Source organism: Carlito syrichta, unplaced genomic scaffold, assembly GCF_000164805.1.
Source record: "Carlito syrichta isolate Samal-C Ts95f unplaced genomic scaffold, Tarsius_syrichta-2.0.1 Scaffold303153, whole genome shotgun sequence".
NCBI lineage: Eukaryota > Metazoa > Chordata > Mammalia > Primates > Tarsiidae > Carlito > Carlito syrichta.
The window spans coordinates 577830-603156 of NW_007247249.1; the positions used below are offsets into that span (position 1 = coordinate 577830).

Below are 25327 nucleotides of genomic sequence, written 5' to 3' on the forward strand. Positions count from 1 at the left end.
CGGCCGGGCGGCCGGGGGCGAGCGGGGGCTGCGCGGCTGCTTCTTCTCCGGCACCGTGAATGGGGAGCCCGAGTCGCTGGCAGCGGTCAGCCTGTGCCGCGGGCTGAGCGGCTCCTTCCTGCTGGACGGCGAGGAGTTCACCATCCAGCCACAGGGCGCCGGCGGCTCGCTGGATCAACCGCACCGCCTGCAGCGCTGGGGCCCCGGGGCGCGCCCCCTCCCTCGAGGACCCCGGTGGGAGGTGGACACGGGAGAGGGTCAGAGGCGGCAGAGGGGAGACGACGATGAGCCGGAGGAGGAGAGCGAAGAGGAGGAGGGCGCAGAAGAGGCAGAAGGCGCTAGCGAGCTGCCACCACCCCTGGGGGCCACGAGTAGGACCAGACGGTTTGTGTCTGAGGCTCGCTTCGTGGAAACGCTGCTGGTGGCCGATGCGTCCATGGCCGCCTTCTACGGGGCCGACCTGCAGGTAGGACTGAGAGCCTTCCCCAGCTGCCTTGCCTGGGGGCCCCAGACCTTCTCAGCATCTGGAAATTCTTCCCTGTCCAATCCCTCTGATAAAAAAACAAAAAGCAAGCAAACAAAAACGCTGTTGCTCCGCCTCCCAAGACCGACCCCCAACAAGAGTCTCTCCTTTCTGAAAAAGAGCAGTAACTCTTTTCTTAGTTTCTGCCACCCTGGCTTTCTACTCCCCCAGCCCCGTGCTCTTTTAGAGTAGCGATGCCGAGCCCTTCCCTCTCATACTGAAACTTCTCCAGCACGTGGCCGACTGAAGGCATCCCCCAGGTACCTGCCTCTCCCAGCAGACTCGAAAACTGAGCATTTAGGAAGAGCACTTACCCTACCCCCATTTCCTAGCCCTCCATTTTCTCCAGAGCTGAGAGGCTCCCGTGAAGGGCAGATGGGATGGAAAGAGGTAGCTGTCTGGTCCTTGAGGGCACAGAACTGAGGTCACTGTAAGTAAAAGACATTGTTTGGAAGGAACTGAACCTGCAAAGGGGCTGCCCAACTTCTGTGAGCCCAGCTGGTTCTGATCAAGGGGCATGGACTACCTTGCCAGCCTGGCAGTCGGCCCCGGCAGAACTTGGCAGTGCCAGCATCCAGCACAAGAAGGGAGGGGAATAGAATTTCTGCCTGGGGGCTCAGCCTGGGAAACTGAAGCTTCCGCAGAAAAGGGAGGGAAGTAAGTAAGGGCTGGGGATGAACTCTTTCTGTTACTGTCTCTGGTAGCGATGGAACCGTACTTGGTCCACCAGCTGCCCTCAATCCAGACACTGCTCTCAACTGAGCTGAGGCAGAAAAACGGAGCCCAGGAGATGGCCGGTGAACCCGGTCATTCCTAACTAGATGCAAAAAATGGTGCTGACTTAGCAAAAGGTGTCTGTATTACCCCAAGCCTCAAGACCTCCCCAGAAGACCAGGGGAAAGGCTTCCCAGGAGGAAAAGAGGTAAGGGTCCCAGGCCAGAGTTGCACTTTACCCCTAGGGAGCACAGAACCAGACATTGCCAGGGAGAGAACTGACCTGCCCAGAGGTCGCCGTTCCCTGAAACGGAGATCCTGACACTGCCACAGCTCAGTTAACACTTTTGCAGCGATGGCATCCTTGGCCAGGAACTCTATTCTAGCTTCAGCCTGTGCCCAACTGTTGGGGACACCAAGGACATTGGCATCACCTGGGCAGAAGATTCCAGACAAGGCAGTTGGCCGCCTATTTCTCACCTGATTCTTCCCACCCTACTATCACTGGGAAAGGCAGGGGTGGGAAACATCCAGTGAGAAACGGATAGGATGGAAACACTGTGGGTGAGAGGCCCACATGGCTACTCCTCTGGCTACTGCAGGGGTGGGTTACACCGGGGCAGGCTCCCCTGCGTGCCTGCTCTCATGGTATTCACTTCTCCCAGAGCACAGCAAAGAAGTTCCGAGTCAGCAAGGCAGTCCACCCCATGAGCTTTTGGTCATTGGTGATTTAATATCGGTCTCGCTGTCTATCCTGAGAGTGGGCAGAGCACCAGCCCTCTCATCTGACTCCTTCAAGCAAGTATTTGAGAGGGGGTGGCAGGAGAGGGCTGAAGAGGGGATTTCTCCCATCTCATCAGGACCCTCACACCTGGCTCCTAGGGGGCTGCACCAGAAAGAAGCTGAGATACATTCATTGGGAATCCAGAGAGGGGATGCTGCGCCCCCTCTCCCTCAAGTTGACCAATTTCTGACATCAGCCTGAGAACCAAAGCATAGGAAAGCCAACAGGAGCACAGGGTTGAAAAAAAAAGTCAGTTTTTCATCCTTCAGAGCCAAAATGTCCTCCCTAGTACCTTCCTTTTGTTGTGCTCGCAGCTCACCACCTGGAGACTGGAGATATTGAGTATTTGCCTCAAGGACATACTTGGCTCTCAAACATCACCCATTCAGAGGCAGACATGCTTTGGTGCCATTCTGAAGCAGGAGGCTGGACTGGGTTTTGCACCAAGTTTTGCTTTTTTCCGCTTAAGATCCGGGTCTGCTGTTGCAGACCAGGGCATTTCCACTCTCATGAGACTCCTTGACTGGACAGATGACTTGCCTCATGCTTACTCCACACCCTCCCCCTCCACATACACACATCTCTGAGTCATTCACAGCCACACAGGTACCTCCACACCCAGCCAGCCAACTTGGATCAGGAGAGCATAGCAGAGCAGGCAGGGGGTCCACTTCTAGGTCGAACACCTTAAAGAAAACTCTTCCCTCTCTGGATCAGCCCTGTCACTCCCACCTTGGCTCATTGTGTCCAGGCCCACCTGCTGCCACCATGCTGGGGTGGGAGAAAGGCTGAGCACAGCTGTTTCTGTGACCTCCCACTGGCCTGTCTGCTCTGATGAGCTGACCAGCCGTAGAAATGCTGAAGGACAGGCTTGAACTTAGTTCAACTACCTGGGCTTCCTAAGACAGGTCCATGAGCTCAGCAGAGAAAAGAGTGAAAATCTAGTCCTGGTCCCCCAAGCCCTTGCCTGCCCAGACCCACTTCCCCCAAATAGAAGCCAGTCTTGAATGAGGTCCTGGAGATCTCATCACACAGATGGAAGCACGTTGGGGTATCTTAATAATTGGGGATGTGTGATAAAGATGAAAAGAGGCTTCACCCTCTCCAGGGCTTAATTTCCCCATCAGTGAAGGAAGATACCCGAATGGTAATCAAGTCTAGTCTAAGCATCTGTGGGGTTGCTTCTTGATGAGCCAGTCTTCTGGAAGGTTCAGCCACTCTCTGAGCATGTTCAATTTACAGAGTGCTTTTGTCGTCGCCATCTTAGTAGAGACACCTGTGATGGGGCAGAGAAAGAAAGGGCAGCTCACAAAGGACGTGTGACTTCCTCAAGGTTGCACAACTAGTAAGTGACAGTGCTGTCTCTTCCTCAGGACAAGGGTCTGTGACTCTGTTTACCTTCTGACACTTGTCTATGTTGTGGGGGTGGGTCCTTAAATCCAGCAGTCCAAAGATTTCCAGCCCAACTGTGAGGCCCTATCCTGAGAAGAAATCACCTTCAATGTTGAAAGCAAGAATTAGCCGTTGCCGAGGCTGGTCTCACTGCTCAGCAACAATGAAGTTTTCCAGAACTGTACAATTGAGTTCACTTAATCCCTTGACAAAAGGGGCCTCTGCCTCGCACCTTCTTATCTGGTTTCAGAGTTAAGGAGCTCAGACACAGGGGGCTTTTTGAAAGGAGGGACCACCTGGGAAAAGTGCATTAACTCTGTCTACATCCAGCCACTAATTGTCCCTCGGATGAACCTGGAGCAGGACAGAGTAAGTGGCAGCCTGACGACTGCCCACCCTTGGTCTGGGGAGTCTGCCCTGCAAGCATTTCAGCAGCAAGCAGAGTTTCTGAATTATCTTCTTAGCAGAGAGGGTCCTAGGAATGCTGTTCATCATTCCCAAGGCAGACCAGAGCATTCCCAGGAGATCTGATTTTAGGGGTTGATTTTAACCATCTCAACTCCCCCTTGCCTATGTCCTCTGGGGAGGTCTCCCACAAGATACTAAATGCTCCAGTGACTGTATAGTGTAGCTTGCCCACACCCTCCCTGCTTGTGCCTCTTCTGGCATCCTTAATAGTACCATCTTTCACTCTCAAGAGAGTCCTAGTTTGAATAACAGATGCATATCTGCCAGCTCTGTAGTTACCCCCATCTTTATGGGAAGAAGACAAGTGTTATATGTGTATGAATTATGTTCTTCCCACTGGCAAAAGAATGAGTCTCCTCCATCTCTGTGTCTGAGCGTCAGAATGGTCAAAGATATGGAGTATTTCCCAAAGAAAATGTCTCAGGAACCAAAGGTCACCACCTTCCCTTTCTCCAGAGGTGGGGTATGCACAGACAATGACAGGCCGGCTTGCTGGCTTGCTGGCTTGTTCTGGGTTTGCTTTGGCAAGTCTGTAGTTTCTCTTACAGCAGCAAAGATGGGTGGTACTCAGTGTGGAGACTCAGAGCGAAATAAAAATAACTGTCCTCGAGCAAGTTACCTATTTCTCAATTGTACCTCAATTCCTTCAGGTAGAAGCAGTTATACCAAAGTTCTAGCACTATCTTGAAGATATGGAAAGTGCCTGACCTTTTGCCTGGTACATAGTAGGTGCTCAGCAAGGCATAGCTATTATGACAGTTGCCTTTGATGATGGAAACCATTTGTCAGAGTGGGGAGGATAGGATGGCCACCTGCCATCGGAGTGCTGGCCACTGCTGGTTCAGCTTTGCTGGCAGAGAGGACTTCTTTTTCAGCTTGCCCTGGCGCAGAGTATTTAAGGTTGACTTGTAGCTCTGCATAAGTGTGTGCTTTGAAGCGGTGGCATCACCCTTTGCTGTTTGGAGAACACAGAAAGAGGAACGATATCCATTCAGGTCTCTTTTTTTCTTCTCTCGCGTCTTTCCTCTTCCTCTACTTCTCCCTTCCTCTCCTCATCAGCTCAAGTCTCAGGCCCTAGAGAGATGCCAAGAAGAAAGAGGAATGTGCCAGGTGCAGAGGTTGGGGAGTTTCCCTGTGGCCACCCTTCTGCTGGCCTGCCCCCCACATGCTGCAAGGAAAGCAGGAGGACCTGCAGGGTGAAGAGCAAGTGAGCAAAGTAGAACAGATGACCTTCTGGACAGGAGAAGGAGCCACTGGAAATGCACTTGGCCTGGTCTAGCCTTCCCTAGACTCCCACCAAAGTTGGCTGCCCTGGGAGCTCTGAGGGTTGAATCTGTTTGTATCTCAAAGAATCAGAGAACCATGTCCCAGCTAGCTGGCCAGGTGTCCTCTATTCCAGGTCCTGGGATGAAGGCTCACTAAAAATGCTGCCTTTCTCTAACAAGAGTTAAGAGTGTGGAATCTCCAGCTCATTCAAGAGCAGAATTGTTTGGCCACCCCTAGCCAGACTGATCATAGACTCCCACCTCCCTGACATGGTTTTAGAGGTTGCCTGTCACACTGGGCCTCCATTCTGCAGGAGTAGGATTGCATTCACATTCTTTTCAATGGTCTGCACTTGCATGGTGAGCAGGGTGGTATAAATAGACATCAGGCGGTGGAGCAAGCCATCTGGCTTTTTCCTTGACTGGCTCTGGAACTGCTCCCTGTGGGGTTGTAAACTAGACCTGCCCTTTGGGCCCAGGAGATTGGTAAAGAATCAGAGACTCACATACCTGAGGTCACCTGCCATACCCAGGCTCAGTGATCCTTCCCCTGGGGAACGGTGAGGTGTGCTGCAAATGTAAGGCATTCCTGACATGGTTGCTCGGAAGAGCTAACTGCGAGGGGAAGATGGTGGAAATGGCAGCCTTGTGTCTTCAAAAGCTCAGTGGGACCAGAATTTGAGATTTTGAAAGGAACACTGGATGATGGAATCTTCTTGAAATGAAAATTATCTTCTGAGCATAGCATCAGAAGGAACTTCAGATACCCTAAAGTCCAGCCCACCACCTTGAAGCAAAGGGGTTCTCAAGCTAGCACCACCTGACAGCTATGCAGCATCTAGAGAAGATGGTAACAGGAGCTCCCAGAGCTACGAAGGAGGAGACTCCCTGGAAACCTAGTGCTGGAAAGTTCCTGTGCGGTCTCACCCCAATCTTCATTCAGCGGTTTACTCTCACTTTCCTGTGGTCTTCACTGGAGACGCGGCCACTGCATTGTCTCTCATTGAGCCTCAGTCTGATTTGCTCAGCTTGGGCACACAGACCAGGCCCAAATTTCAAGTCTTCAGCTCCTTGTGCTGCCTTGGACCCAGCTAGTACACCTTGGCTTCACACCTTCTTTGTAAGACCTCATCTTCCCCAGTTTTCAGCACATAAAATCAAGAATAAATGGGAAGAAATCTTGTGAGGACAGTTGCAGGTCACCTGGGAAGAAATTCCAGGGGTTGGTGCCTGACTGATCAGACCCTGGTCCTTCCTAGAGAGACTAGGAGACTTTCTGCTTCCTGGAAGCAGCAATGGCCTGGCCAGGAATTAGCCTCCGCAAGCTACCATTCCTCAGCACTCACCCCCAGTTGCATAATAATGTGATTGCTTTTGTCCCTCCGGAATCCAACCTCAGGAGCAAGTGCCAAGTTTCAGCTTTGCTGATAAGATGTTTACATCAGCCTAAACATAGCTGGAGTGCTTGACACGCTAAGTAACCTGCCAACCCCTGTTTGTAGGGCTAGCAAAATAGCTGGCTCGTTGCCTGTGAGGTGAACAGACAGATCCCATTCACAAATGAAAGGATTCATCTGGAACTCCCACACATGGCCTCACCCGATGGAATGCCCCTCTCTCGCCTTTCCACTCCCTTCCTTCCACTCCCACCTTCCAGACCACAGGAGAAGACAAAGACAGGCTCCCAAGAGGTGGTGCTCTAGGGATCAGAGACACAGCCCAAGCAAGTGGCAGCTCAGCTGGCCACACTATGGGCTCAAAGTATGCCTGCCTCTACCCTTTTTCTCTCCTGCAGAATAATCCAAGAGTGCCACTTCAAGAGGTCCCTGAGGCAGGAGAACGAGTTCCCTTCTGGCATCCTCTCAAAACCTCGGAATCCAGCAGGGGAGCCATTGGCAGCCCAAGGACAGGATAGAGGCCAAAGCAGTGATGTCGGCTCTTTCAGCTGGCCAGGGTGGGCAAGGATCCTAATGTGGGCCTCATTAGGCCCAGTGGATCCACTCACACCCCAGGCAGAAGGCAATGAAACTTCGGAGCTATCTAGACAGAAACCAGAAGCCAAGCCCCAGGAATCTTAATAAGAAGAGTGTCTACTTGAGAGACAGACACACCTGGGCTGGCATCCTGGCTTTCTTAGCTGTGTGACCTTCGACTTCCTCATTTGTGAAAAGGGGATTTCAATACCTACTTCACAGAGTTATTATGAGAATAGAATGAGCTGATGTGTGTCAAGTGTGGACTGTGACTATCACAGAGTAGCTAGCTGTTGTTAGGAGTGATTATTAGAGCAAAGTTTTTAGGATGAACAATTCCCACCCTGCAGAGTAGAAGTCACCCCAACAGGTATCAGGAAAATGCTCGGCTGGATTCTTAGAGGGAAATTCTACTAACCTTGAACACTCAAATAATTGCTTCTGGGCTGAGGCCAGGCAAAGGTGGGGGTGGTTGGCAGGGAGACAGTTGGTGTCAAGATTAAGCTGTGCAGTCCAACAGAACTTTCTCTCTGCACCCTCCAATACAGTAGCCATGAGCCATATATGGCTACTCACACACTTGAAATGTAGCTTGTGCCACATCATAATTTTAATTTTATTGAATTTTAATTATTTTGCATTTAGATAATCACGTGAAGCTGGTCTGGATGTTAAATGCACAAACTTTGAAGCCAGGCAGGTCTAGGTTCAAATGCAGCTGCACATACATTAGCTTTTTGATCTTGGACCAGTTACTGAGCCTTGGTTTGCTTAGATGTAAAATGAAGGGAAATAAGGCACGGGCCTCAAGGGTTTTGGGAGTCTTTGGCAAGATGCTGTATGTCAGATGCTTACCCCAGAGCCCGGCACACAGTAAATGCCCCCTAACAAGAGGAGGGGGCAGTGGGCAGGCCAAGGTGGAAGATTTAACCCTTTGCCTTCCTCCGTCCTGACAGAACCACATCCTGACACTGATGTCTGTGGCAGCCCGGATCTATAAGCACCCCAGCATCAAGAACGCCATCAACCTGATGGTAGTAAAAGTGCTGATAGTAGAAGAGGAAAAGTGGGGCCCCGAGGTGTCTGACAATGGAGGACTTACACTGCGCAACTTCTGCAACTGGCAGCGGCGCTTCAACCAGCCCAGCGACCGCCACCCAGAGCACTACGACACGGCCATCCTGCTCACCAGACAGGTCTGCACCCGGCTCCAGAAGCCCTGGGGAGGAAGGGAGACGGGATGGGCGGATCAAAGGGAGGGCCACTAGGCCTGCCCAAACATGGGAAATGTCTCCCTGCTGGCCCCAGCTGGACACCAGAAGTCTCATGCGCGGAATGATGAGGAGGTCATGAGGACAAGTGTGAGGTATTTGCAAGGGAAGGAGAAGAATCTGTAAGGGCTCTTTTCCAAAAGTTTGTGACCAGCTGTCTGCTGAGGTCATACATAACAAGAAGAAATGGGCTCAGACTGCCAGGGAGAGATCTGGGGCTGGAATTCAGAAAGTCCAATCTTTAGTGGCTGTGTCAATCAGGTGGACCTCCAAGGTCGGCTCCCAACAGGCAGGTAGTCAGGGATCCCCTCGAGATTTCCCCACAGCAGGAGAGCTGCCCACCTATCTGACGTGATTTAAATGGACAGCTTCCTGAAGGCAAAAGAGTGTGATGATGTGTGACAGGTCCTGTCCACTCTGTCAGTGTCACGACGGGCCCACAAGGCAAGTACTGGTGTTATCTTCTTCTACCTGTTAGGAGACCGAGGTGCAGCGAGGCGAGGCCACACTACTCTTTGCCACACATTGGCATCGCGCACAGTCAAGCCCAGGCGGTCCTGCTATAGGGCCATGCTCTGAACCACTGTGATGTTCTGCCTCCTAAAACAAGCCTTTGAAGTCTGGCCAGCCCTAGGATGCTGCCAGCCTAGGATGAGGAACAGGCTCTCTTACATGAGTCACCTGTGTAGAGACAGGGAGATTTTCTGTTCTGTATCACTTAGAAATCCATCTTGAAAGCTTCTGTGGTTTTTGTTGTTGTGTTGATGTTTTTTAACAAAAGTAAATTTCACGGGTCACTCTCCAAGTTAGAAAGACTGAAGATGGGTGAACTGGCTTAACCATCAACGTGGAAAAACCCAGTAGAGCGAGACCACTAGGTCAGATATCCAATCACATCAAGCCTTCCTGTTGCTTCCCCTCCTGAGAAAAGCTCAAAAAAACGCAGGTGGTGCACAGGCCAACAGGCGAGTGTTTCACAGGATGCTCAGTGGGGCGCTGCCACGTGTGCACTGACACCCACCCCCCGACCCCATGGCCTTCTGCCTGCCCACACGTACATACTGATGTGCTCTCTCTCACTCTCTCCACTGAGCAGAACTTCTGTGGGCAGGAGGGGCTGTGTGACACCCTGGGTGTGGCGGACATCGGCACCATCTGCGACCCCAACAAGAGCTGCTCCGTGATCGAGGATGAGGGGCTCCAGGCAGCCCACACTCTAGCCCATGAACTAGGTGAGATTTGCAGAGCCAACTTCGCCACATCAGAAAGACTTGCCCCTTCCAGATCCAAGGCAGTCCAGATCCTAAGGAATATGTGACCCTCACCCTTAGCAATGATTTTGACAGAGCAATTATATATAAATAGATACTGTGCTTGATAGTATTGTACTTAACTCCACTCCCACCCTGAGCATAAAGCCAAAATACTAAAACAGTGTCCAAGACCATCTTCAAAGGTCACCTGGAGAATGCCAAGACATGAAGCCAATGCTCAGGTAGAGTCGTGATGCAATACACAGGTACACAGGCCAACCAGTAAGGATCTGTCTGAGGGAAGATGAATTGTAGAGAGTGTCACGTAGGAGAGCAAACAGAAAGGTGAATCTGAATTTAGGACAAGCTGAGGTGGAAAGTAAAGGGGTACCAGTGTTCCTCAGTCCTCTCAGAAAACTTCCTGGAGGAGAAAAGCCCTAAGAGGAGCCCAAAACAAAAATACTTCAAGAGTAAAGGGGTGGTCATTCCCCTGTGGTGCTGGTGACTTGTCAGCACTATAGACACCTCCCCTGTCCACAGCGCCTGGTCCCTCATCCCTACAACTGGGCCAGCTGGTGTGTCCTCAGGCAGGACAGGGCAGAGTAGACCATAGCCTCTCTTCCTACTAGGGCACGTCCTCAGCATGCCCCATGACGACTCCAAGCCCTGCACACGGCTCTTCGGGCCCATGGGCAAGCACCACATGATGGCGCCACTCTTCGTCCACCTAAACAAGACGCTGCCCTGGTCCCCCTGCAGTGCCATGTACCTCACAGAGCTCCTGGATGGCGGGCACGGTAGGCACCGCTCGGCGTCTCTCTGCTTGTCCCTGTCTAGCTGCCCACGGGCCTCCTTCAACGGCTACTGATGCAGGGGCTCCTTCAAACTATGCTTTCTCACAGAGCCCTCAGACAATGAGGGTGAGGAGAGACTCCAGAGACCTGTCCCAGTCTCCCTTGCTGGGGCATTCAAACCATCCCCAGTGTCTGCTCTTCCTGGCCCCATCTTCTGGCAGCCCGAGTTCTAGGCTAACTTAGATCAGTTAGTCACAGAGCAAGTGAACTTAGTCTAAGAAGCTTGTCTGAAGGAGGTGGGTTTGAACAGTGCTTGAAGGAATTGAAGAATGTAGTATAGAGGAGAGCGTATCCTACAGTAGCTCCGAAATAGCAGAAAGGTGACAAACACATCCTATGAGAGCAAGAAGCGGGAGGAGGGCCTGGTTAAAATGGTTGGAATTGTTGAGTAAGGGAGTGAAACACTGTCTTCTAGATCTTCCCATTGAAGGAGGCTGGGGCACATATGATGCAAAAATAACAGATTATCCAAATAGCAGTACTTGGGCTTTATTTGCATGCCATGGTTTTGAAGGGCACATTTATATCCCAGTGATATTGTAATGTGGATTACTATTAACGTTAGCTGGCATTCACTGGGTACACGCTGTCAGGGGCAGTGCATCCTAGACATTCTGGACGGGAAAGGAGTCAGTCCTGAAAAGCCCTTTGCAGCTCATAGTCAAAAATTAGATAATCTCTACATAGACTGAGTGGTGACAGTTTTTAGATGGAGGTCAAGGAAGCCATAGTGACTAGACTTTCTTGCTCTGTGGAGAGCTGCCCTTGTTCTGATGCCTCTGCTTCCTCCATTTCTCAGGAGACTGTCTCCTAGACGCCCCCACCGCGGCCCTGCCTCTCCCCACAGACCTTCCAGGCCGCAAGGCCCTCTATGAGCTGGACCAACAGTGTAAACAGATCTTTGGGCTGGGTTTCCGCCACTGCCCCAACACCTCTGCACAGGACATCTGCACCCAGCTCTGGTGCCACACCGAGGGGGCCGAGTCCCTCTGCCACACGAAGAATGACAGCCTGCCCTGGGCTGACGGCACGCCCTGTGGACCAGGGCACCTCTGCTTAGAAGGCAGCTGTCTGCCTGAGGAGGAAGTGGAGAGGCCCAAGGTGAGGGATGTTCCAGTCCCTGTCAGGATTGAGGAGAAGGGGAAAAGGAGAGGAGATGGAGTGGGGAAGAGGCACTGAGGGTTGTTCTCAAGGGGAAAAAACCACACTTGAAAGACTGTGGACCAGGCTGCAACTTAGGACTTCTAATTAAAATCACTCATCTTTTAACAAACAAACCAAAGCATATTTATCCACACAGGGAGGAATCTTTGGAGGCTGTACTCACAGTCAGTGGAATGACATTGCCAGTTCTTTAGGCTTAGGAGAGTCCCCCTTGGGACTGCTTTGGGACTGACTTCAGGGCTGGTACAGATTGATGTGAAGCCAAGAAGGTAGGCACTCAGGAGACAGGAGCCATTATGAATTCCATTATAAACAGAGGGAACAATGTGGAATAGGAGCATTTCATCAAGAACTGAGTGAGAGTTGGGCGAGGTGGCTCACACTTGTAATCCCAACACTTTGGGAGGCCAAGGCAGGAGGGTCACTTGACGCCAGGAGTTCGAGACCAGACTGGGCAACGTAGTAAGACTCTGTCTCTACAAAAAGAAAAAGAAAAAGAAAATTAGCCGGGCATGGTGGCACATGCCTGGAGTCCCAGGAGTCCAGGAGGCTGAAGCAAGAGAATCACATGAACCCAGGAGTTCAAGGCTGCAGTGAGCTGTGATTACACCCCCTGCACTCCAGCCTGGGTGACAGAGTGAAAACTCATCTCTTAAAAAAAAGAAAATTGAATGAAAAGTATTCGTAGCCTACCCATGTTCTAGCCAAATTCAAAATTAGAGGTCAGGGGAATGAGAGTCATTATGGGAATTCCATATCAAAGAGGCAGAAGGAAGATGGAATCAGAGCTGCCTCTGACTAAGGAGAGAATATTTGGCCCAGGAGAGAGTAAACTTGCAGGAAAAACCCTCTCATGCTAGTGAGGGTTTTTAAATGATTCACGTCTTTGCCCTGCTCTTAATACATGCAAATTCAAAGCTGATCATATTTCTCTGACTGTGAGTCACGGAGCCATCACTATGAAACAGCATCCGCTGAGTTTCGCGGCCTGGTCCCAGACCAGCACTGATCGCCAGGGTGGCTCAGGCACTCTCCAGGGGGCTGTCCTCAGTGCATGTCTTTTATGCTGAGCCTCGGGAGCCTGCTTGGGCCAAGTAAGCCACTCACTCCTGTCCTAAGTCTAAGCCGGTGCAGTATTCATGGGTTCGTCTTCAGCCACCTCCCATTCTCCCTGTTCATTCTTGTCACCTGTTATAGAGGGAGAAGGGCTTTCTACCCTCCCCAGAAGCAGAGCCACGCTCAATGCAAGGAGAGGCTGGCATGAAATGACCATGGGATGATGTTTGTCCTCTATTTTTAAAGAGAAAAGGCATATTATACTCTATATAACAAAATCGTATCTTTGAAAGTAAAAGCCCCATAATTTTCAGAGCAAAGGGATGAAAGGATATTGTGAAAACCAAGTCAGCGGGTTTATCTTGGTAGTGGTGTTTTTTTTTTTTTTTTGAGTTGGAGTCTCACTCTGTCGCCCAGACTGGAGTGCAGTGGCCGCTCCCAGCCACCGCAGCCTCGACCTGCTGGGCTCCAGCGATCCTTCCGCCTCAGCCTTCCAAGTAGCCGGAATTACAGGCATGCGCTACCATGCCCAGCTGATTTTTTGATTTATTGTAGAGATGAGGTCTCGCTGCCTAGGCGGGTCTCGAACCCGCGGGCTCAGGCAATCCACTCACCTCAGCCTTCCAAAAGCGTGGAATTACAGGCTGAGCCACCGAGCCCGGCGGTAGTGGTGTTTTTAAGTGATACTTCCTCTTTTATACTTTTCCTGCATTTTTATTTTTTATATGAGCAAGTATCATTTTTATACTTTTAAAAATTATTTTCATTTTGAATACTCTATGAACCTACCCAGGGCAATGCTTGTTCTCATATGTCAGTTCCCAGTGATTATTCCTGTAGACTAGTGTTTCTCTACCTTGGCACTAGGGGCATTTGGAGCTGAATAAATCTTTAGTGTGGGACCTGTGCATTGCTGGGTGCTTAGAGGCATCCCTGGTCTCCACCTACTAGCTCCCAGTAGCATATACCCTCCCCAGTTGTGACAACCAGGATATCTCCAGACATTGCCAAATGTCCCCTGGAGGACAGATTTAGCCCCAGTGAAGAACCACTGCATTAGATGCAACCTTATTCCCATAAAAGGGGTTCGGTTATTCAGCAGATATTCCACTGAGCACCTTAGGAAGGGCAAGGCACTGTTTTAGACACTGAGGAATCAGCAGTGAGCAAGTCTGGCACCATCTCTGTGTTCACAAAGCCTATAACCAAACAGCCCACACAATCAGGAAGCAAGTGATGAAGGAAGTTTACACAACTCCACGCACTAAGATGAGAATACTAGATGAGGATGCCAGGGCTGTGGCCACCTGCTTGTACACAAACCTGAGGCCTCCCCGCCTTTGCTCCTGATTCAGTGTGGTGTTATATGTTGCAGGCCGTGGTAGATGGAGGCTGGGCCCCATGGGGACCCTGGGGAGAATGTTCTCGGACCTGCGGAGGAGGAGTGCAGTTCTCACACCGTGAGTGCAAGGACCCTGAGCCTCAGAATGGAGGAAGATACTGCCTGGGTCAGAGAGCCAAGTACCAGTCATGTCACACAGAGGAATGCCCTGCTGACGGTAATCACCACTTAGGGCCACATCTGCCAGAGCAGCTGCTGTCCTTGCTGTGACAGAAGAGGAGTAGGGTGGGTCTCAGGATGCAGAGTTTTGCCTGTGGCCCAGACTTAAGTGGACTCTGAAAGGCCCCAAGCTTGGGAGCAGCCCCTGGGGACCCAGGACAGCTCTCGTTGTGTTGGGAGAGCCTGACAGAATCAAGGGGAGAAATTGCCCTATTCTTCCAAGTTGTGGAGACTGAGGATGTCACTTTCAACCACTTATAGAGAAGGGGCCTTTGCAGAGGGGCTAGTATCTAGGATAATAATCCTTCTGGAGGCATCTGAACCCTCATCTGTGTGCAGAATGGAAGCGTTTTCCAAAGCAAGTGTCAGAGCCAAACCTCCACAGTTTTTCCAGCCAACATTCAGCCCAGGGCAGAGAGAGGATTTCTGAATCTGATTCCTGTGCACATTCCTTCTGAGAAGAGTTGCCCATCTTCCCTTGGGGCCATGGCAACTGCCTGACAGAACCTTCTCAGGAAGTAACACTACCTCTCCCTCCCCTTGGCATGTTCCTATCCCCTAGTACCTGCTAGAAAGCACACACATTAACTTAGAGGTGGTAAGGGGCAGCAGCAAACTTGTCAGAGGGAATTATTAGAAGTTTTTTTCCCCACCAGCCCATCCAACTAGCCTTTATGTGGCTCCAGGAAATATTGGCAGGCACAAAACGACAAGCAGAGCTTTAAGAGAGATTCAACAAAGTGCAAAGACACACTGGCATGGGGCTGATGTCTAATAGGGGAATCTGTAGGCTTTGCAGTTTTGCAACATGAGAAGGATCTGCAATGGCTTGAGGCTCTAGAAACTTTGCCGTGGAATTGTGTTTGCCTGGCATACAGGGTGACAAGTTCCTGGGAAAGGGGGAGGGCGGGAATGAATGTATGGTACAAGGTAGGCATGGACAAGAGGTGGCGTCATGATTTCTGATGCACCAATATCAGCCATTACAATCAAGTATTTTTCTAATACCACTTGTGTGTCTAGAACTAAAACAGATGTTATAAATGACATTAAAAGCCGGGCTCGGTGGCTCAACCTGTGATCCCGTGCCTTTGGGAGGCTGAGGTGAGTGAATTGCCTGAGCCTGCGGGTTCGAGACTGCCTGGGCAACTTGGCAAGACCTCATCTCTACAATAAATCAAAAAATCAGCCGGGCGTGGTAGCGCATGCCTGTAGTTCCAGCTACTTGGAAGGCTGAGGCGGAAGGATCGCCGGAGCCCAGCAGGTCGAGGCTGCGGTGGTCGAGGCTGGAGTGGCCACTGCACTCCAGTCTGGACAACAGAGTGAGACTACAACTAAAAAAAAAAAAAAAAAAAAATGACATTAAAAATGTACAAGATAAGCCAGGCTCGGTGGCTCAGCCTGTAATCCCACGCCTTTGGGAGGCTGAGGTGAGTGGATTGCCTGAGCCCGCGGGTTCGAGACCCACCTGGGCAACTTGGCGAGACCTCATCTCTACAATAAATCAAAAATTAGCCGGGCATGGTAGCGCATGCCTGTAATTCCGGCTACTTGGAAGGCTGAGGTGGAAGGATCGCCGGAGCCCAGCAGGTCAAGGCTGCGGTGGCTGGGAGCGGCCACTGTACTCCAGTCTGGGCGACAGTGTGAGACTCCAACTCAAAAAAAAAAAAGTAAAAGATATAGTCTCTGTCCTCAAAGAGTTTGCAGTCCATTTAGAGACCCACATCCTTTCTCACACAGTAATGAAGTCTCAATTGATGAGGCACAGATCCTAGGTTGGCGGGGAGCTCAGAGAAAGGAAAAGCTGGGTGAGGAGCAGTTTCAAGGAGAGGTAGGACCGAGCAGGGCTGGGAGGACGGAGATGGTGGTAAGGTGTGAGGGGATATGCCAAGATCAGGGAAGGTGTGAGAAGGGCCCTCACTGATCAGGTGGAGACAAGCAGAATGTGCCAGCACGTTAAGCCCAGACCACAAAAGTCCTTGAAGGTTGAAACAGCATCTGGGGGTTGTCCGTGCCAGCTTACTTATCAGGTCACCTGTAAGCTCTTCCAACACAGCCCAGACCCTCTCAGCTGTACTGACTCAGAATCTCAGGTGTGGAGTGTGGCATCTGTGTGAGGAAAGTCTCCACAAGCCATTGAGATGCACAATTTGGGTAGAGAGCATTGGCAAGAAAGGGTTTAGTTTCAGGATTGGGGGAGAAACCCTACACCCTATTTCAGATGAATTGGTCTGAAAGTGGCATGAACAGGGCAGGAGGGGAGGCAGGCATATGTAGGTGGCGGGGTGCCAGGCCCCCCATGAAACCACAAGACCTGTGTATGTGATGGTGAGAGTGGGATGCCGGCATTTTAAATCACAGTGGTCCTGGGTATAGTGTAGGACTTCCTGACAGGTTGGAAATAGTGAATACAGATGCTCAAATGTTCAGGAGACCAGAATACCAAGCTTGAACTTGAACAGAGTAGAACCACCAAATGAAAATCAAAACAGTTAACGGAAGGACCATGGGGAGCTTGGCCATGCTGCATTGGAGGGCATCACAGTATACACAAATGGGCTCCACCTTAGACACCCATAAATTACAGAAAGTGGAGTGCAGGGACAAGATCAGAGCTAGAAATGTAGATTGAGGTGTCTTTGGACACATGTCCAGTGTCACTGAGGAAGTCAAAACAGAGCCCAATCAGCAGAGTCCTGAAAATGTAGCTTCACATGTCATTCTGTGCCTTGCAAGCTTACTGAATTGTTCCCTATTCCTAACTAAATTTATTCATCTGTAAGAATATATATCCCAGAAAACCTGCATGAGGCTGATTGGCTCCTTTCCTTGCCCCTTTGAGTGAGTCACACATGCATGTACGTTGGGACATATCTAGGAATATCAGGCCCAGATGACACTAAACCTGTGTCCTCGGGTTGAGTCCAAAACCAAGAGGCATCCGGGCATTTTTCCACCTAGTCCTCCCTGCTTCAGTATGTGTTACCTCTGCACTGTTTCCTGCTCTTTTAGGGAAAAGCTTCAGGGAGCAGCAGTGTGAGAAGTACAATGCCTACAATTACACTGACATGGATGGGAATCTCCTGCAGTGGGTCCCCAAGTATGCTGGGGTGTCCCCCCGGGACCGCTGCAAGTTGTTCTGCCGGGCCCGAGGGAGGAGTGAGTTCAAAGTGTTCGAGGCCAAGGTGAGAATCCCCCTGGGACTCAGAGATGGGGAGGAAGGTCACCTGTCCCCACCCCACCTGCAGGCTGCTCCTATGCTTGACACTCCCTCACTTACCTTCTTTTCCCTGCTGCAGGTAATCGACGGTACCCTGTGTGGGCCAGAGACTCTGGCCATCTGCATCCGTGGCCAGTGTGTCAAGGCTGGTTGTGACCATGTGGTGGACTCGCCTAGGAAGTTGGACAAATGTGGAGTGTGTGGGGGCAAAGGCAACTCATGCAGGAAGGTCTCCGGTTCCCTCACCCTTTCAAGGTGAATCTCCCGGGAGTTGTGTGCCTGGGTAGAAGAGGGTAATGGGCTCTGAACTCCCATAGGTCCAAGTTTGAATTACGGCTGCTACTTAACAATAGCTCTGTGGGTTGAGCAAGTTACTTAAATGTCAGCAATCATCTCTCTCTCTCTTCTCTCTCTCAGAGTCATCATAAGGATTTCATGAGATGGGATGTGTGGAGTGCTGGGCACAGAGTCAAGTCCATAGAAAGGATACAATACAGGGCAGCCGTTAACTTTTACGAGAGCCAGAGGCTGCATGGATAGGGAGGTTTGGCCTCTGAGTCAGTCAGCAAGAGAGCCATGCTGAGTAACCTGAACCTCTGCCAGACACAGCTCTCCAGGCCTGTTTTGGGAAGGACACTTCACCCTAAGCCTGGCGAGCACTGTCCTTTCTGCAGATGGATCTTCAGGGAAGCCGGGGTACAACAAGGGCCCGGCAGCCTCAAAGCTTCCATGAATCTGAGAACTCCAGACACTGCTCATACCTTAATTCCCACATTCATAAAACAGTATTTTCCAAAGAGCTTTCACTTCCATGGTCTCATTTGATTCGTAAAATAAGTCTATGAGGTAGGCAAGGCCAATACTATTTTTCTCTATTTTACAGATGAATAAATTAAGACACAAAAAGATTAAGTGAGTCTCCTGAGGTCACATTATTAGCTAATGACTGCCAGAAAGAGAATCCAGTTTTCCTAAGTTCTGGATGATTTTTTTCCTGTCATTCCATGCATTTCCTGGAGAATAAGGGCAAGTCAGGTGTTTATATTGTCCACACTCTGCCACTCTGACGTCTAGTGCATGTATCTGTCCTACTGGAGGCACATGAGAATCCATCCCTCCTCTCACTACCCCCACCCACAGTCCCTCAGCATTTTTGAAAAGTGTTCACTTACTAGTACTCTACCCAGTGAAGCTTGCCACCCCGCCCCCCCCAGTCTGTCTGTCTGTCTCTATCTGTGTATGTGTGTGTCTATCTCTATCTCTAACTCTCTCATCTCACCAGTCTCAGATAATAGAACCAGCCTATAGCAGGCAACTTAGGACTCTTCAATTTTTTTTTTTTTTTTTTTTTTTGAGTTGGAGTCTCACTCTGTTGCCCAGACTGGTGAGCCACTGCAGCCTCGACTTGCTGGGCTCCGGCAATCCTTCTGCCTCAGTCTTCTGAGTAGCCGGAATTACAGGCATGCACCACCATGCCCAGCTGATTTTTTGATTTATTGTAGAGATGAGGTCTCGCCAAGTTGCCCAGGTGGGTCTCGAACCTGCGGGCTCAGGCAATCCACTCACCTTAGTCTCCCAAAGCGTGGGATTACAGGCCGAGCCACCGAGCCCGGCGACTCTTCAAATTTAAGCTCAAAGAATTTAGAGAAAAGAAACAGGAGCTATTAGATACTGGGTTCCTTAGCCACTTTCTCTTAGGCATGAGACGGATAGACCTGTGAATACTTTCATAGCCCTAGACTAAGCAGCTAACTCCAACTGGGCATACGGCAAGAATAGTAAAAAACCCAATAGACTGTTCTGAACTTTCTCCCCTAAGTAGCCCATGTCCCCCCAAAAGAACAAAAAACCAGCTTTCTTCATCCCACATAAAGCCCAGCACTGCATCCTATCACTCCGGAGACAGTGTTCATGGTGTCTGGCACACCCACAAGGTGGCTCCAAAGAAGCAGGTTTTACTTCTTCCTACCCCAACCCCAGATCCTGCCCTGGGGCTATGCAAACCAAATACTAGGAGTTGATTGACTCAAAGAGGTAGAGTGAAATTTCCATCATGTGCAGATTCTGGAATGGGTGTGTAGAACAGATTTTTCTGGGTGTGGAGGTGGCCAAACAAAGTTTTGAACCAGTAAAAGGAACTAGAAGTATTTGAGTTCTCATTTGAAAGGTGCCAGGATCGGGATCAGCTGCACTGAGGCATCTTTTCAAGCCTCTCTGGGCTCTCCTTTCTGTGCTACTGGTAAGATCCACAGATCTAAACTCCTTAGCTCCAACGTTTGAAATACAGTTACCAGATGAAGCAAAAACCCTCAAAAACCTCAACATATAAGACATTTCTAGCAAGGCATGGTGGCCCATGCCTGAAATTCCAACACTTTGGGAGACAGAAGTGAGAGGATTGCCTGAGCCCAGGTGTTCGAGACCATCCTGGACAACTTGGTGAGACTTCCTCTCTATAATAAAGCAAAAACTTTGCCAGGCATGGTGACGGGTGCCTGTAGTTCCAGCTACTTGGAAGGCTGAGTGGAAGGATCACCTGACCCCTACAGGGAGAGGATGTGGTAGTCATGAGCATGCCACTGCACTCCAGCCTGGAAGACAGAGTGAGACTCCAACTCAAAAAAAAAAAAAAAGATATTTCTGTTTGCCTAAACAGCTAATTTATTTAGAACTTCGGGGCAGTTATTTAGAACTTTGGGACTGGGTAGCCATGGTCTAAGGGTATCTTTCTGTTCCTATTATAGTTGTGGCTACAATGACATTGTCACCATCCCAGCTGGTGCCACTAACATTGACGTGAAACAGCGGAGTCATCCAGGCGTCCAGAATGATGGGAACTATCTGGCACTGAAGACTGCCGACGGGCAGTACCTGCTGAATGGCAACCTGGCCATCTCTGCCATAGAGCAGGACATCTTGGTGAAGGGGACCATCCTGAAGTACAGCGGCTCCATCGCTACCCTGGAGCGACTGCAGAGCTTCCGGCCCCTGCCGGAGCCTCTGACTGTGCAGCTCCTGAGGGTCTCCGATGAGGCCTTCCAAGCAAAAGTCAAATATACCTTCTTTGTTCCTAATGACGTGGACTTCAGTGTACAGAACAGCAAAGAGAGAGCAACCACCAACATCATCCAGCCGCTGCTCCTCTCACAGTGGGTGCTGGGGGACTGGTCTGAGTGCTCCAGCACCTGCGGAGCTGGCTGGCAGCGAAGAACTGTTGAGTGCAAGGACCCCTCTGGCCAGACCTCTGCCACCTGCAACAAGGCCCTGAAACCTGAGGATGCCAAGCCCTGTGGAAGCCAGCCATGCCCTCTGTGATCCAGTGGGGTGGGGGTCAGTCTTGTGCTCCTAGATGTGGGGTGCTGGGGTGCAGACAAGGGTCCCCACTGTGGTGACCCTGCATATCACGGTGACATGCATACTCAGTCCTCCCATTGCCACAGTCCCTCGGGTACTGCATGAATTCATAAGGGGGAGGAGGAGAGGAGATGGGACAAGAGATCCCATCATCAACTGTCTAGTGGACTAGACATTCCTCTGGTTCAAGTGGAGGGCATAGGCTAAAAGGTAAAAGTGCACTATTGACCTAAACAGGACACTCAGAGTCAGCCTGTTTGCAAAGGACTAGCAAGGTTAAAGGAGAAAAATTTTCTTTTGTATCTGGTTCCCCGATAAATAATCTACCTCAGAGGGGAAAAATATTAGTATGAGAGAGGTATGGGGCAGGAACTCAATGGTGAATGTCAAAGCAAGCTCCATAGCTGCGCCCCGAGCTGTCTTCAGAAATGACCGTGACTGTCTTCAGTGTTCAGATTCATCGCCTGAAGGGCTGCATGTTGCAGGCTTGTGGAGAGCCACATGTTCTCAGGCTGCCACCTGCAGGGTGGACCTATTTCAAGTATTTATGCAAATGTGTCTCTGAACTAAAGTGTGATCTTATGCCAACATAGTGGTCTGGTCTGGTTCATTATTTCTTTGGAAAGGGCAGGGGCCCAGAGCCCAAGGACGGAGGCTTAGATTGAATCAGCTCACCTTGAACCTCTCGCCTGCCTTGGAGTCTCACAGGTCTGCTGAGTCTAGCTCATTCCAGTGACTTTTCGTTTGCATGATCTAGGCCAGTTTTCTTAAGCTTGAATGGGTGTCAGAGAGCTGGTTAAAACACAGACTGTGTGGTCCTACCCCCAGAGTTTTTGGTCAGTGGTCGGAGGGTAGCCTGAGAATCTGCATTTCTAACAAGTTCCCCGGTGATGTGGGGGCTTGGAAAATCCCTGGACACCACACTTGGAAAATTCCTGTGCTAGAGGACACTTCCAACTCAGAGGTCACAGTGGTTATGCAGTGCCTCTAGGCTTGTTATTCTTGAGAAGGAATAGCCTATTCCACTCTAGAAGCGCCCCCTACATCGCTCTTAATGCAGGCCTGTCTCATTGTATTTTAGCTGGGACACAAGTTTCTCACAGAATCACAGAATTCTAAACCTGTATCTAAAGTAACATCATCCCAGTGACCTGATCCACCCCGCCCACACCAAATTTCATCTGTATCTAACAACTCTGTTGGCCCAAGTAACCTGCAGCTGTCTCAATGAGCCCTTTTACCTAGAATTCCCACTGGATACCTGAAATCTACTGAGAGCTTCCAAAAGCCCCTGTTCTGCTCCAGATTCTCATCTCTCCTGGGCCTCAGAGAAACTCTGGTTCAACCTTCCATATGGTCGAGAACTGAGTCCTTGGTCACAAACAGGTGAGAAGCAAATGGACAACATCAAGAAATTACCTTCGGGCTGAGTGTGGTGGCTCACACCTATAATCCCAGCAATTTGGGAGGCCAAGGTGGGAAAAATCCTTGAAACCAAAATTTGAGACCAGTCTGGGCAACATACCAAGACCTCATCCCTAAGAAATACTAAAAAATTAGCTGGGCATGGTGACATGTGACTGTAGTCCCAGCTACTCGAGAAGCTAAGGCAGAAGGATCGCCTAAGCCTAGGAGCTCAAGGCTGCAGTGAGTCGTGATCACACCACTGCACGCTATCCTGGTCAACAGATGATTTAAATAAATAAATTAACTTAGCAAAAGTAGAAAAATAGCTAAATTTGCATATTCTCTTTTTGCATCACCTTTGACCCCTGTGTCATCCCCTTCAGGTTTCTCTCAAGACCCCTTCAAATGTATGATGCCATGGGCAGAGAGGATGCTATATGGAGCCTGGTTTGAATGAGGACTCATTCTTGGGGCACAAGGTGAAGTCAGCAGGACTTCAACCCCTAATGTCCCCCTTAACTGGTATCCACACAGTGACAGCTGACATCGAGCTGACCACTTTTTCCTGTCTGCCTACTCTTTTTAGTGAGTGGGCGGCCAGACTTACCTAAGCATAAACAACCACACACACAGGCATGTTGTTGACAACTAGCAAAACCAGATTGTTTCCTTGCTGTGCACCAGTTTTCTTGAGGTTGGTACATGTTTCTGCAACTTGTCGTCTCCTTCCATTTCTCATTCTCCCCTAAATAATCAAGGCCAAGTATGTCCCCTATGAATGGCCCAGGCTAGGCCAGCTGTGCCATCCTTACTGCCTGCATCATTACCAGGCACAGCTTTTGCCCTGGAGTTCAGCTGGCGGCAGAGCCACTGATGTGCAAAGCAGAATGGAATCCAGCCCAGCTCTCCCTGGCTGCGTGGGCTCGGCCAGGCTCACAGAATGCATACTTGTTTGTGTCTGGAAATTCAACAGCTGCAGTCCAGGGACTCAGAAAACAGATCTGCAGAGCAAGACCACACCATTACTGCCCCAGCCAACCACGACCACTGTTTTATCCCAGAAAAGGAAAGACTGTATTTCCTCTGCTGAGAGTTTGCCTTCTCCAGCTCATGCACCTCACTGAAACTAGTACCGTGCCTTCTAATGGAAGGCCCTGATTCGGCAGGTAACTTTTTCATTAATCTGAATCCTCTGAGCACCTATCAGAAATATTTCAAAGGTGGTACACTGGCATCAAAGTTAACTTTCAGCCTTTTGTCCTTAAGATACATGCATTTTTTTTCTGAGGTTTATTTTCTGCCCTTTACTCCTCTACAACTGACCAGAGGGTTTTGTGAATTTATTACAAAAATATGCAATATTTACTATTCCCTGACCCACTCTGTCCCAGGTACATTTTTCAGGGATGGTAGGACCCTCTTTCTCACTAGTTCCACATTTTATTCCCTAATGATGTCCACTAGGTTCTATATCCTTTATAATTGGACTTTTTAACCAATTAGTCCCTCTTTTCTTTACTTTTTATTATTATTATTATTTTTTTGAGTTGGAGTCTCACTCTGTCGCCCAGACTGGAGTGAAGTGGCCGCTCCCGGCCACCGCAGCCTTGACCTGCTGGGCTCCGGCGATCCTTCCGCCTCAGCCTTCCAAGTAGCTGGAACTACAGGCGTGTGCTACCACGCCCAGCTAAATTTTTTTTTGGTTTATTGTAGAGATGAGGTCTCGCCTGCCCAGGTGGGTCTCGAACCCACGGGCTCTAGGCTATCCACTCACCTCAGCCTCCCAAAGGCACGGGATTACAGGCTGAGCCACCAAGCCCAGCACTTTTTTTTTTTTTTTAATTGAAGTCTCACTCTGTCACCCAGGCTGGAGTGCAGTGGCACACTCATGGCCACCACAGTCTCAACCTGCTGGGCTCGGGCAATCCTTCCACCTCAGCCTTCCAAGTAGTAGCTAGAACTACAGACGTATGCCACCATGCCTGGCTAGTTTTTGTGATTTATTGTAGAGAGAGGTCTTGCCAAGTTGCCCATGCTGGTCTCGAACCCCCGGGCTCAGGCAATCCTCTTGCCTCGGCTTCCCAAAGTGCTGGGATTCCAGGCTGAGCCACCGTGTCTGGCCCCAATTGGTCCCTCAATAAAGACAGTTCCTCTTTCCTGGTGTCCAAACATGTAGTTCTTCTTGCTTTCTCCTGGAACACTCTTCATTTTTTTTTCTAACTACCCATGCCTCCCCGTTCCCTAAAAAAAAAAAAAAACTATAAATGAAAAGAGCAATCAGAAAGTTCTTAAGGGTATATTGGCATTTGCTTTGTCTTGATATTTTCCACTTGGGGTCCAGGGCAGATCAAAAGAGAAACTTTATTAGCACCACATCATGGAGTCTGCAAGGCTTTGTCGTGTGATGTGCCAGGCTTTGCCATGCAGCCCAGACTCCCCATGCCCAGGTCTCTCCAAGTCCAGGAAGGGAGGCTTGTGAGCTCCATAGCAATCTTTACTTCATGGGCTGTATCCCAGATCACCAAGTCCCTCCAGGAACCAGCAGTGACCCCTTTGCTATTTGGGAATTTAGAATGGTTTTTTGCCTCATTGGTGAGTTGAAGCTAAATTACTGAACACATGACTAAAACAAAAAACAAAAACAAAACAGGAGACAGGGTAAACACCATAAGAACAGTTACAGTGACATTTTTTTTAGGGTTAAGTCACTGTCCCTGAGATGAGTCCTCCACCTCCCCCATGCCCACTCAACTATACATAAAGCGGGAAGAAATTCCCTGGATGAAGAGAAGCCCATCCCTGCCCAGCATTCCCCCCGCTAGCTCCACAATGGGCTCCACAATCTGCCACCCTGGGCCCTGAGCATACACCGTCCACAAATGCTGGGGAAGAAAGCAGAGGAAGGGAGAGGCATGGGCAGCCCTCAGCCCTTCAGTGGCCAGGGCTGAAGGGCAGTAAGTCTTATGGGGAACACTCTCCTCTAGTCCAGTATGTTCTCCTGTGGGCCTCTGGCTGAGCTTGTGACTTCAGGAAAGCTACACATGGCACAGGAAAGAGGAAGAAGTCAC

General features: G+C 50.1%; 1 protein-coding gene across 1 annotated transcript in view; it reads left to right on the forward strand.

Moving 5' to 3' along the window:
* Nucleotides 1-21440, forward strand: part of ADAMTS8 (ADAM metallopeptidase with thrombospondin type 1 motif 8) — a 22498-nt gene extending 1058 nt beyond the window's left edge. The window contains exons 2-10 of the mRNA XM_008057885.2: nucleotides 5-466; nucleotides 8076-8315; nucleotides 9487-9622; nucleotides 10273-10440; nucleotides 11297-11598; nucleotides 14093-14276; nucleotides 17291-17463; nucleotides 17578-17753; nucleotides 20243-21440. Of these exons, the coding sequence (XP_008056076.2) occupies nucleotides 5-466; nucleotides 8076-8315; nucleotides 9487-9622; nucleotides 10273-10440; nucleotides 11297-11598; nucleotides 14093-14276; nucleotides 17291-17463; nucleotides 17578-17753; nucleotides 20243-20813 (2412 nt within the window). The 3' untranslated portion in view covers nucleotides 20814-21440. The remainder of the gene's footprint in view (nucleotides 1-4; nucleotides 467-8075; nucleotides 8316-9486; nucleotides 9623-10272; nucleotides 10441-11296; nucleotides 11599-14092; nucleotides 14277-17290; nucleotides 17464-17577; nucleotides 17754-20242) is intronic.
* Nucleotides 21441-25327: the final 3887 nt, after the last annotated feature.